The sequence below is a fragment of the Vanellus vanellus genome, assembly GCF_965231255.1.
Source record: "Vanellus vanellus genome assembly, chromosome: 17".
NCBI classification, from domain to species: Eukaryota; Metazoa; Chordata; class Aves; order Charadriiformes; family Charadriidae; genus Vanellus; species Vanellus vanellus.
This window is the reverse complement of record NC_138922.1, coordinates 8601320-8614546: the sequence shown is the minus strand read 5'-3', so window position 1 is coordinate 8614546 and position 13227 is coordinate 8601320. Positions and strand designations below refer to the sequence as shown.

General features: G+C 45.1%; 2 protein-coding genes across 3 annotated transcripts in view; one reads left to right on the top strand and one right to left on the bottom strand.

Moving 5' to 3' along the window:
- Window positions 1-748: 748 nt before the first annotated feature.
- Window positions 749-4731, bottom strand: LOC309678967 (nucleoside diphosphate kinase A-like). The gene is made up of 5 exons (XM_082492179.1): window positions 4653-4731; window positions 3804-3936; window positions 3193-3294; window positions 2354-2466; window positions 749-1975 (listed from the first exon to the last, which is right to left on the bottom strand). Exons 2-5 carry the CDS (start codon window positions 3930-3932, stop codon window positions 1858-1860), a joined length of 462 nt encoding a protein of 153 aa, XP_082348305.1. The 5' UTR covers window positions 3933-3936; window positions 4653-4731; the 3' UTR covers window positions 749-1857.
- A 4809-nt stretch (window positions 4732-9540) lies between these two features.
- SPAG9 (sperm associated antigen 9) overlaps window positions 9541-13227 on the top strand; it is a 65310-nt gene continuing 61623 nt past the window's right edge. For both annotated transcript variants that reach the window (XM_082492231.1, XM_082492230.1), the window contains exon 1: window positions 9541-9978. In XM_082492231.1, the coding sequence (XP_082348357.1) occupies window positions 9673-9978 (306 nt within the window). In that variant the 5' untranslated portion in view covers window positions 9541-9672. The remainder of the gene's footprint in view (window positions 9979-13227) is intronic.

Here is a 13227-nt window from a genome sequence, read left to right as displayed (position 1 = left end):
GGAAGAGTGTTGTTACTTTTTATGTTTACTGCTAATTTACAAAGCACCTTTTCTCTTCCTGAGCTAGCTGTAATCGTATGCCATCACCACCGTTGTAATAAAGAAATACCCTTTGCGGTAGTTGTGCAGGCTCCCGCTGACGGGGCACTTACAATTAGTGAAACTGGACGCGCCCAGTCACACATCTCAGATGTGCGTTTCTCTGAGACGGCTGACCTCCCCCTCCTCTCGGTCTCAGCACATCAGAAATACTGATCGGTAGCTTTCGGACAACCCCCACATCTCCAGAGAACCCAAATTTCTCTATTTTGTAGTAAGCAGCAAAGGAAAAGAAATCTCAAGCAATGCCCCCCCAAAAAACAGAACTGGAGACTACTCATCGCATGCACAAGTTTGTCACGTGTTCCCTTTTCTCTAACAACCTTTAACTTAATTATTTATTCTCTATAACACTGAATATTTTCAGAAGAGAAGCTAACAACCTCACCTGCAGTTTGGTAGGTAGGGAATTTGTTCCCTCTCCTTATACTCATTAATTAGATGTAAGACAATATAATGAAAATTTCCTTTTATTTTTTATTTTTATTTTCCTTTATTTTTTTATTTCCTTAAGAAACAGCATATGTTGTTTTATTTTGTACCATCTCTTTTTAGGAGTTAGATCTTTTCATAAAGTATAAGCATTGAATTCAACATTCATTCCACAAGAACTCACTGTAGGAAAAAAATAGAGTTAGAACACTGATTTAATGAAACTCTTGCTTTTAATGAATACAATGTTGCAGGTAAATAAATACATAATATCGATGCCAACGCATTTCTTCACCCACGTGAATATTTGTTGTTAAAATTTCTGCAGGAGGCTGATCCTTTTCTCTGATAGAAGCAGACAGCTCTACTGGAATACATTTAGCATTATTATGACTGTATTTCTTTACATGATTAAATAATTAAATAAACAAAATAATAACACTAAAGTCACTTCTGAAATACCTTATCCAAGAACAGCTTGCTTTGTGGTTCCAACTATTAAGGAAAGACCACAAACGGGAACATAACTAAATTACCAGCTGTTCCGTCAGCAAAGCAAACATCACTCAGTTGTTGCTCTGTGCAACCCCAGAGGACTGATACTGTAAAGTGGCTGGAGGTAGAGTTCCCTCATCCATCCTCACATTAATCTTCTTTTCACATAAAAAGGGCATTTCAGAAAGCCTGGCCCATTAATCCTTCCTTAAAATGCTAAACAAATCCTGTAGGGGGGGAAAAAGCAAGCTGAAACAGTGTCAATGGAGCGAACAGTTGTCATTTAATGAAAGCTGTGCTGGGTGTGCGGGCACAGCGCATTCGGGAGGGAGAAATAAACAAGCTCTTTCCGCAGCCGTCTTGGGCGTGGGGATTCACTTGGTATCAAGCTCAATCCTCAATGTTTGGGCACACTATCAACATATTTACATACCGCCAGTTGTCCCCTAACATTTCAACAAAATTAACCTTTGACACTGAGCCATTTGCATATTTATTTACCAAATAAATTTTTACCTTTTTTTTTTCTGCTTACCAAAATGCCCTCTGACTACAGAGTGTTTCAGGAAAATATGTGTTATATGCTCTGTGTTTTCATCTCCTATCTCTCACTCCCAGAAGCAGCTTTTTAAAAGTACAATTCCATCTATAGCGTGACAGCTTTCTAACCAAAGCAGCAGCAAACACCGACTATATTTAACGTTCACAACTGAGCAATCTCACAGGTCTCTGAGACAGGTTTCTACCAGTTCATATGAAGGGCTTTGAAATAGCTAGAGGCTAGCAGGTCTTTCCAGACAAGGAAGGATACCAGAAGGTACGGGCTCAGTTTTACTCATAGATCCATTCCTGAGCACAGCTTCTGTAATCAACCAGTTCTTCAGGAGTGAACCATAAATTGATCTCTGTCTCAGCACTTTCTACAGAATCGCTTCCGTGAATGATGTTCCTAGGAAAAGAAAATGTGCATATAAAGGTAATATAATCCTCAAACTCGAAGCAAAGCAAGCCTCAGTTTTTGAAGTGGTCTCCATTACGGAGAGAAATTGTAAGCAACCATAAAGTAGTAATAGGCCTGGAGTATGCAGTCCCAGCTTTGCTCATTGATTTTTGTCAACAGGGAAGACCACAACTGGACTTCCATCTTTAGGCAGTAACATTACATGGAAATTACACAGGAATTACATGTGATTACACAGGAAACGGCTGCTCCATCCATAAGACAGAGAAGGATGGAGCACAGTTCCTGCATATATCATGACATATATCATGACATAGCAATGGACATTTAGCATGTTTAGACGATATCAACAATTTCATAATATACCTTCCAACTTGAACGCAGAGGTCACCACGAATAGTGCCAGGCTTTGAATCAAATGGATTAGTTTCCCCCAGCATCACTCTTCCAGTCTTAACCACGTTAAGACCTTCCCACACCTTAAAAAAAAAAAAAAAAAAAAATCCATTAAGATTATTAAATCTTAGCAGTAGATGAAGTAGCAAGAGTTAATCATACCTTCCAGAGCTACACAATGCTGTCCGTCACAGCACAAATCACCATCCAAATACTCCTAATAGCAAGACATATTTTATCTTGAAGTGTCTGCTGAAGTTCTCCCCTTCTGCACAATACCTCTCCTCACCAAGGATGGGCAGAGAGTCATTTCAAATTTCAATATGGTGAACAGCCTTCCAAAGCTGTCTGCTTACTGAAGATCTAGTTCTGCAGCTCAACTATTTTACAAGTACACTGTCAAGGAAAAAAAGAGAAAGTCCCTTCTAATGAAGTTAGACTGAAAAAGATTTTCAAAGTTGCTATAGCTTAGGAGTAAAGTAAAAATATTCTATAATCATTTTTCAGCATACTTAATACATGGCATTTCCCAGTGGGTTTTGTTGTGCAGGTCTACTGTTTCTCAAGGTCCCAGCTTTGGTTCCCCTTTACCCCCGCCCTCTTCATCAACTCAAAGGAGAGAAAGAATATGAAAAAAAGATGAAAGAAAAAGGAGTTAATAGTACAGCTTCCTAATTACAGTATTTGAATCTAGGTTCTAAAGTCCTTTTAAAAGTAAACTAGAATTCAATAGGTAATACAATCTTATTGAAGGTAAGACAATTAAACAGTGTATTCTTCTTAGCTGAGCTTCATTTTTAAGAGCTCACCATAGCTACAACAGGTCCAGAGTGCATATACTGCACCAGACCATCGTAGAATGGCCGGTCTTTTAGGTCAATGTAGTGTTCTCTCAGAAGGTCTTCAGAGGCCTGCATTAAAAAACAAACAAAAAAAGCTTACAGTAAGAACTTAAGAGCATACTGAAATCACATAGATTAACCACAGAGCACTATTAATCCTAAAACTTGCACGCACTTGAAAACTCACCATTTCTAGCATCTTCCTAGAAGTACAATAAGAATTTTAACTGTTTGCTTTAACCTCAACTGAATACAGAAAAGTACCTCTCGCCAATGCAGACAGCTTATGTGACCTGGTATTTGCCGAATATATTCGGAGGTATTTATTACGTATAGGATGCACCTAAAAGAATATTCTCTTCAGACTAAGGACATCAGGTTACTAAAATTAGCGTGCTTAGCGTGTCTAAAGCATTTAGCCAGAGCTGGGAATTGGATTTTTTCCAAAATATTCAAAGACTTCTCAAAATTTCAGGTTTAATTGTTCTGAAGACTCCATTTGTCATTATAGCACCCTGCTCTATTTTAAGGATGCAGCTTCTATGAAAAAGAAGACATACAAATTAAGGAAAGCTTACGTGTATTAATTTCATGGCCACCAGTTTGAATCCTTTCTGCTCAAACCGCTTGATGATTTCTCCCACCAGTCCCCGCTGGACCCCGTCAGGTTTGATGGCGATGAACGTCCGCTCAGTGATAGAAGCCATCGTCCTAATGAGGAGGGGAATAAAAGTCATTATTCCAGGATCAGCAGGCAAGTGCAATCACAGCCCTGGATCGCGTGTAATGTCAGCTATTATAATAATTAAATCGGCCACATCTGAAGGTCGTTAACCCATGGTCTGCACTGATTTAATAAATCAATCACTGTATACGGGGTTTTCACAAGCATTAGAAAAGTAAGTTTAAACACTAACTGTGTGGCCAACTATAGAAACAGGCAATTAGCAAATATTAAAATCAGAAAAAGCTCTGAATGGAACGGAAGGTGCAGACTCTCCCAGACACATCTCCCAGTGCAGCGTGGGAGGCTGCCGCCCACAATTTAGGGCTAAATAGGCTGAATAAATCCCTGTGCGTCGTTTTCACCCACAAAAAAACGCCGCCGGCTGCCTCGGAGCAGCGTTCTGCTGCCCGTGTGCCCGAACAGCTGTATGATGTGCCCGCAGGCAGCGCACCGGTGCTCGCAGCCCCGCACGGGAAGGGGGGGGGGTGTCACCGGGCGGGACGCGGCCGTCGGGGCCGTCCCGGTGCTGCAGACCAGCGCCGAGACGGGTCCGGGTTTAGCCGCGGCCCGCGGTGAGGCGGTTGGGGGGGGGTAGGCCAGGCCCCTCCCGCCACCCCCGCGCCCCGCGGAACCGGGGGTTTCCCGGCCCGGATCGACCGCCCTTCCCTCCGCGGCACCTCCCCGCGCCCCGCCGTCTCACCTGCTGGCGGCCTCGGCTGGCTCTGCCGCCCGGTGGCGGCCGCCGCTGCCGGCCAAGCCGCGGCTTAACCCCGGGCCGCCCCCGCGGGCCGCCGGTTGCCATGGCGACGGGGGGGCGGCCTCCCGCCTGCAGAGGGCGCTGTGGGCCGCGTCCGGCGGGAGCGCCCGGGGACACCCCCCCGCCGGGGACACCCCCCGCCGCCATCGCCCCTTCCCGGGACCCCCCGTCGGTGTCGGCCCCCGCCATCCGTCCCCACCGGCGCACCGGGTTTAGGTCCGCGGTCTGTCGCCACCACACGCGGCGCCGTCTGCCCCCCCTCCCCGCGCTCGGAACGGCGGCCGGCCCCGGCCCCGGCCCGGCGGATCTCCTGTTTTCCGGGTTATTAAAGCGGGGATGCGAGGGAAACGCCTTTGTTAAACGTTGCAGTCTTAGCTGCTGAATCTCATTTTTTATTTAACAAAAGGCAGACAAAATTATTTTAATAAAAATCTTATTATCGTACTGCTCTTCTTTCTTTAAGTTTCCTCTTTAAAGAAGGCTTTATTTTTTATTTTTTGTTTTGCTGGCTCTACTATATTAGATCTCCCAGTCAAAACACCCTTCAACAATTTCCCACTTAACTGTTTTGCCTCGAGCATTTATTTCACTGCCTTTGAGAGACCCGAGGATAAGACACCCGGACACTGGGGTTCCTGCGTCCGCAGCGTGTCCTCCCCGCTTGTCCTGCGGTCATTCCTCAAACTGGAATGAACTTCCCAGCAAAATAATGTGGATTTCACCTCCCTCTGGGCAGGACTTAGCTGCTGCTGAACAGGGATACATCCAGTTGTTTGACAGCCTGGATTTCCGTACTTGGGATCCCTTTTCTTTGCTGCAATCCATCACACCCCCATGTTGCACTTCTAGTTCTGCTGGGAGAACCCAGATCTGACATAAGGATCTATCCATACAACCTGTTTAATAGTATTCAGGGGTCTTTTTTTCCAGGTGTGATCATACTAGGATGTACTCTGACTCAATTAAAGGTGTTTAAAAAACCCACAGCATTGTGTATTCTGGCAAGTCCCCCTTGAAGTTATTTTGGACTTAGAATTTCCGAGTATTCTGATAATGTCAATCCACTGTATACTGTTGTTTCAATGCACATTTATTTAAGACATTGCATACTCTAATGCCATAATCCTCACCAAGGCAAAAACAATATTTAAAAATAGAAAAAGGTTTGTTTAGAAAAAGGATGTTTATAAAAATATTCACTTAAAAGCAGCAATAGGACATCTATTTACAGCCTTGTTGAAACTATGTCATTTAACAATTAAAGCTTAGGACTTGCCATAAGGTGGGCAAGCGCCACTTGCAGCTTTACTGTAGGTCTGCTGTGCGATCTTTGCCAAGTCTTTTAACCTCATTAAATAAGGGTCATCTTTGCCACTTTTGAGATTAATCCATGCTTAGCAGAACATGCTGTGCATTATATAGCAGATAAAACACCACAGAAGAGTGTGTCTCCTTGTTATTTTTAATGTACAAATGAGCAGCTTTTTTGCTGGTTGAAAACTGTACCAAAATTACTAAATTACATTGAAAATTACATTTTTACCTAAAATGAAAAGAAGTAGACAGTCTAGGCAAATAATTTCCTAAAAATGGCCTAATCACAGGAAGAGAAAGTAAAGACCTTCAAAACCTTCAGTGAGTGAACCAAGTATAATTACTGAGCTCAAGCCATTACGTACAACCAGTAGAGATTTTTAAAACAGGCCTGAGGCAAAAGACTGACTGACAATGCCTCCAAACTTCAGGAGAATTTAAACATAGCTCCTAGCTTTGCTGGTTTGGCCCCAGCGTTATAATGATCTCAGCTAATCGCCTGTATCTGTACCACTCAGAATATTTGGGGAGTTCTCACTGGGACTCGCGCTTTGTGATGTGCGCCTCTTGCTCCTTATAATCAGCTTCAGCGTCTGACATGTTTTGTTGCTCATGGCTATACTACTCGTCATTTAGCTAAGCATTGCTGTTGTTCATCTGGTTTTAGCTTGATTTCTGTTGCACTTTAAGGTATAAGGCACCAGAGAACAAAGCTGTCACAGCAATTTCTTCTTCTGGGTAAAGTCCCAGTTAAGGCCTTCTCACCCCATACCGATTCAAGGGCTAACTTTCTTCCCTGGTAAATTGCAAATCAATTTACTTTCAAATAAACTGTTATTTCTAGGGATAGGGAATATAATTTTTCTTGTTATCCAGAAAACTAATTTATTTTTCAGGCAGTTCTTTCCCCAAGAGCGTGAATTGCATTTTACTCCAGTAGTTACTACAGACAGTCACTGCTTTCAAGCTACATAGACAATACATTTCTTTGTGCTGTTTCGTAGGCTTGATTAGTTTACTAAATTGACAGATCATAAATGTCTCTTAATCTGCTGGCAAACAACTAGGATATAATTCCATAACTTGTTCTATTTTTAAGCCATCAGTTTCTGATCTCACTGACTGCGAGGTGCACATCATAAAATGTGATCACAGCGGTCAGCCTGTCAATAAGATACATTTTTCACCACTTGAAATGTGGCTCCCAGGTAATTTTTCTAATGTCCCTTCTTTTTAAAGACTTCATTTATCCATCTTAGAAAACCCGTAGGTGACTAGAAATAAAACATGAGCACAAATGGCTCTCGTCTACCTGTACTCAGCCCGACTGCAGCTCTAGTGGAAAAAGCCTGCCTGTTCAGTGACGGACTCACTCCAGCTGTGAAAGAAAACCACATCTATCAATTTTGCTAATAGAAATGGGATAAATATAGCATATCCTTAGAGACCCCTTCCCTTAAAGGCTGTCAGCAGACACCTTGACCCATTTTTGCCATCTGCCAGAACGTTCAGCTTTTGAGCTAATGTATTCGTGCGATTTGCCAAGTCTGATGGCAATAACTATAAAACTCTACACAGAGAAAAGGATCTCTGCTGCCATTCAAGAAGATTAACATTTTTATCTTCACAATAATCTGCAGTTGTTTAGAGCTGTCCTCACATTATGCAGTATCATGTATGAATAATGTGGTGAGGACTAGGTTGAAAGTCCACTGCAATTAGATATGTCTTGCCAACCTTGTCCTGAGAGCAGAACGGAGTTACCTCTCACCTTTGGCTGTTCTCAGTCTTCCTACAAGATTTATTCAGGGTCACTAAAAAAACCACAAGTCAATAACCCCCAAAGGCTCTCAGTGTCTTCCGCAATACAGATAACTGAGGCAAACGAGAAACAATGTAAGACCTAAAGGGAGAGAGAAATTCTGAAAGACAACTTCCCTCAACATTGCTGCATCAAGTAAAGATCGTAATCGATGGCAGACAGCAGGCAAACACAGAGAAGTCACGTTTTTTCTCAGTGGACAACAACTAAAGAGAAATATGAAAAAAAAAAATCTTTTCACAGGGATAATTTCCAGTAATTTAAATGAAAATTTCACTTGAGATGTGAGTAGGAAAGTACATATTGTGTCTTTTCTTAACTAGTTTTTCAGCTAAAATGATGTAAATTTTTGGTCATAATTAAAAGGCAAACAGCTTTTCTTTCCTTTTGCCATGTTTATAAATAAATTTGTACTTTAATTGCCTATGCCCTGGCTGAACTATGGAGGATGATGTCCAAACAGAACTCACATGAGAATCCAATATACGGGGCTGAAGCCTTTTCTTCATTGTTCCTGCACAGATCCACCAGCTTAGTACAAAAACCACAATGGAACATGCACATTTAAAGCAGTTACTGTCTTAGTTCAGTTCAAATGAGAGAAAATACAGTGCAAACCTCTACTGCTCTCCAGTGGAAATTAATGCAATCACCGCAGTTGAAGTTCCACCACTTCTCAAGCTTTTGCATTTTTTAAAATACTAATTTGTTACTGTGCTGCCACTAGGCCTCTGGGTTCTTTAGCTCCCTTGTACATGAAATATTTACTTAATGAGAAACAGTGATTTCCCCAAATACTAATCGTATGATAAAAATTAGGAAAGTGAAGCACCTCTAAAACTTTTCAATCTTAGTAGATGTTTTCAGATTTACAGTAAACATCCAGAATAGCTCCCATGCATCCCATGATGCAACAGTAATCTGCAATGGAATTCAGTGTTCCAAATCCGAGGGAAACCAATCTCTTTTAGTGAGTGCGAGATGCTTTCTAAGCTGCGCTATTGCTAATAAACCAGGATTTCTGATATTAATTTATCTGGGGATCTTATTAGAAATAAAAGGTCTTTTTGTCATCAGAGATCAGCCAACGCAGCGCCCCAAGTAGGGTTTGGGAGCTGTGAAGTCTTAAACCCCAGGTTTAGCTCCGTCAGTCATCCCTACATGAATCGCTTGGTGTATTTACTCCTCTGCGGGCGCAAAAAATAAATAATAATGCTTTCAGGTCGGCTGGCAGACAGCGTCTCCTGAACTCTCCCATTCCAGGAGATGTAGATTAACCGTGCCGCCCCCGGGGCTCGCGGCCCCCCTCCCCGCGCCCCGGCCCCACGGGAGGCCGCCTCAGGGCGGGCCGGCTCCCCGCAGTGCTGAGCCCGTGGGCCTCAGCGCCTCTCCTCTGGCCCCGCACATCCCGCCCCGCTTCCGACCCGGCCTAAGCCTCTCCCCTGAGGCGAACACCCTGCCGCAGGACCCAGCATCCCTCCGGCGCCGGGCGGTACGCCGGACACCGCGACCCTCCGCTGACACACCGGAAGATGGCGGCCGCCATAGCCCCACCCACCCCGGCCCCGCCCACGCTGACCTCACAGCTAGGCTCCGCCCCCCTTCCCCGCGCCGCTGCGGGCTCCTGGCTCGCCCCGCCCCGCCCCTCCCGCGTGACGCGGCGGCCCCGCCCCGGCGCGGCGGGTGAGGTCAGTGCCGTGCGCCAGGGCCGTTCTCCGTCCCCCCCTCTCTGAGCCCCGGCTGCAGGCGAGGCCCCGCCGCAGAGGGAGCGCCCTGAGCTGCTGCCGCCCCGCCGGGTCCCCGGAGGGAAGGCTCTCGCCGGCAGCCATGGAGCTGGCGGACGGCGTGGTGTACCAGGAGGACCCCGGCGGCCCCGGCCCCGCCATGATGTCGGAGCGGGTGTCGGGGCTGGCGGGCTCCATCTACCGCGAGTTCGAGCGGCTCATCGGGCGCTACGACGAGGAGGTGGTGGCCGAGCTGATGCCGCTGGTGGTGGCCGTCCTGGAGAACCTGGACTCGGTGTGCGCCCACAGCCAGGAGACCAGCGTGGAGCTGGAGCTGCTGCGGGACGACAACGAGCAGCTCCTCACGCAGTACGAGCGGGAGAAGGCGCTGCGCAAGCAGGCCGAGGAGGTGAGGGCGGGCGCCGGGCCCGCGGGCTGAGGCGGGAGCGGAGCCGGTGGAGGGCGGGGGCCCGTTCCCGAGGCGGGCGGCGGCTCCGGGCTTCCTCCGTGGAGGCGGAGGGGGTGGGGGGGCTTCCTGCCCTTGGAGCCGCCCAGGGCGGGGTGCTCGCGGCACCTGGGCCCGGCTCCTGCCGGCTCCCACCCCGGGAGGCCCCGGGGGTGGTGGTGGTGGTGAGGGGGTGCCCTGTCTGAGGGGCCGGGAGCCACCGCGTGAGGAGCCGAGGCCGCGGCGTGTTCCTGTGAGGAGGGAGGGCAGGGAGCTCCGGGCGGGGGTCCCCGCCTGCTCCGCTCGCTTGGCCTCCAGCGCCGCGGAGGAGCGGGTACCGGTACCGCGCTCTGGGCAGCGTCGTGTCCTGTGAGCGCAGGTGATGGCAGAGCTCCGCCGCCCTCTGCTCAGCGCTCTCCTCAGCACGGCTCTTCCCGCACGACTCTTAAATAACTCTCCTGAAGCGCTGCTCCTGCCGCCGCCGGGTCCGCCGCAGAGGAGCAGCGCTGCTGTGCAGAGCAAACGTGGAACCGCGGACCCACCGCTCCGCGCTTTCGCTTTCCCTCTGGGTTTCCTCCGTGGCAGGAGGCGGATAGTCCATTCCGGATTAGTTGTAGAGGGTATTTACAAAATAGAGTGAGGAGGCATTGGAAAAAAAAAAAAAAACCAACCCAAAAACAAACCAAAAAAAGGAAATAAGCGTTGTCTAGACTATAGTTCTTCAAAGTTGGTACATAAAAGCTGCAGTCAGCAACAGGTGGTGCAGATTGTTCAATGGCATAAACTTTGACTTAGGATGTTACGACAGAAATAAAAAAAAATTAAAATCTAAGAATTGCTTCAGCATAAATAAGCTTGCGAAGCACTATTTTCTGCGAGATTATAAAGCAATACAATAGAAAGCGGCTGTGCAGGATAACTTCCTCCAGCTCATTGTCTTGCCAAACTCCTGGAGGAAATTGGATTGACAGCATTATCTGTAATAGAACAAGCCATCTTATAAGTCTATTTCCAGACTTCGTGTCCGGTGCTTATCTCTGTGGTTGTGCTTAACTTCTAAATTTTCCCAAAATCAGAAAAATAACAACACCAAGACTGAAGACAATATTGACAGTGAAGACTTGAAAAAACATTAGTCTTGTACAAATGTTTGTATACGTTATGGTTATAAGTGAGTGAAAAATGTTGCCTGCAAATTGTTCCAGGACTTCAGTAGTTTGCCACAAAGTAATGTGGTGTGAACAGTGTTCCCCGGACTCTTGGACCAACAGACCGTTCGTCTTCTTGTCAAACATGTAGTTGTTTGAGAGTGCTTTATGGACTTCAGTCTGGGGACTATTGCCGTAAAGACTTAATCAGTAGTTCTGACGCGAGCTGCATGTAAAAGGCTTTTTTAGAAAACATATTTTTATTAAGAGAGTAAAAGACTGATAAATATTTTCTGAACTAATTAATGAGAAAATCAATCAGGCTTGAAACACAGGCAGCACTTGCCAGATTGGAAAAAAGCAGGCCTTGGGCAGCAGAACAGAAAACATAACAATATGATGAAATAGGATATGGTATTAACTGTGTTATCGTGGCTCTTCAGGAGGTGTCCATACTTAAGTTGGTGGTGTACTTCACTGTGACCTCCATTTCTTTGTGTCATGATGAATTACCTTGAGGGGACAAGGATTATGTTGTCAAAAATCTAGTAATCGTGCTGCAGAACAACTTACTGATGCTTTCCAAAGTGCAATTAGATCAAAGACCATATCTTCAATTGTAAGTGCAAAGGTCATCTTTTTGCTATGTGCTGAGGTCAGTTACGCTGTTCATATGTGAAAATGTCTGTCATAGATAAAGCATGGTATGTTTGAGAGGTACGTATTTTATTCAGACTTGACTGTTGCAACCATGTTTTTGAGTGTTGAGACAATCTGATGGTGCAGTGTGGTTGAAGCGAAAGGAACTACAGTTCTTGGAAAAGAAGTTACTGGCTTAGTGTGATTCTTTGATTGTGGAGGTTGCTTGTGTAATCTGATAGCAAAATGAAGAATTTTGAGCTATTAAGTTTGATATTCTGTATCATTTGTTCTGACTGTCCTGAAGAATTAGCGTATCTTCTTTTATTTTCTGCTTGCTGTTGTAGGAATTTTTATTTACAGTAGTATCTTGATGAATATTAATGGTTTACTATTTGAATGGGAATCTCCTCACACCATCGTCCTAATTTTCCTCCGTTATTTCCTTTCCTTAAGAAGCATTACTAAAGAAACATCTTGAAAGTTATTGCCTGTGGACTTCTGTTATAGTGACTTAAAAAAAAAAAAAAATAAAAATTTCAGAAGCTCTGGGCCTACTTGTCAGTCTTCTAGATAACAGCCATGATCTTTTAATTGCTGTGAAGTCTCTTGTCTGACTTCTAACATGGTATGTTTTGTGATACAGCTAAAGAAATAGAGGAACCAGCTATTCTGCTGTTCTGCTTGCAGTTCTGCATAACTTATCTTCCCACTTAGTGAATGTTAGGCAGCATGCCCTGCCACAAAGAAGTGGGAGAGGAAGAAGGATTTGTGGTTCTGGTATTTTATAAACAGTTTTACTTCTGTAGAAGTATGCTGCTCCATACCTGGGGGGGTGTGGCTAGCAGAAGGGGTTTTGTGTGGCCTTGGAAACAGGATAAAATCTACTCCTTTTAGCCATGTCAAGCTGTCCAATACATCTTTTCTGCTGTTGGTGAGATTAAGCTGTTCTTGAAAATTGATGTTGAATACATGGTTGCTACTTTTGCAACCATGAAAAAGGGTTTACCAGCATGAAAAATTGTTTAAGTTCTTACTGTTCCCAAAGTTAACTTTCTTTCTTCGGATTGTATGTAAAGTAAACAACCTGCAGTAAACACCCTGCAATAAGAGTTTAAGTATTTTTTATTTATATAAGAGCAAAATTGAGATTTATTATACAAAAAGCTTGCTAAAAAGGTGTAAAATTTGCTTGGCTGTTTTCAGTTACCTACCCCAAGTCCGGCTGAGCTGCTTCATAGTTAACTTTACCTACTCCAGGAACAACATGCCATCGGCTGGAAAGCTGGCATCGCCGCCATAAAAGCTGCTGAAGGACATGTCATAGGGTAGTAGAGCCTGCCAAGTAGGTGGAACCCTGACATCGGATATACTGCACCTGGAGTGTGTGACGGGAAAACAAGTTAAAACATAAGGAAAGAGATGA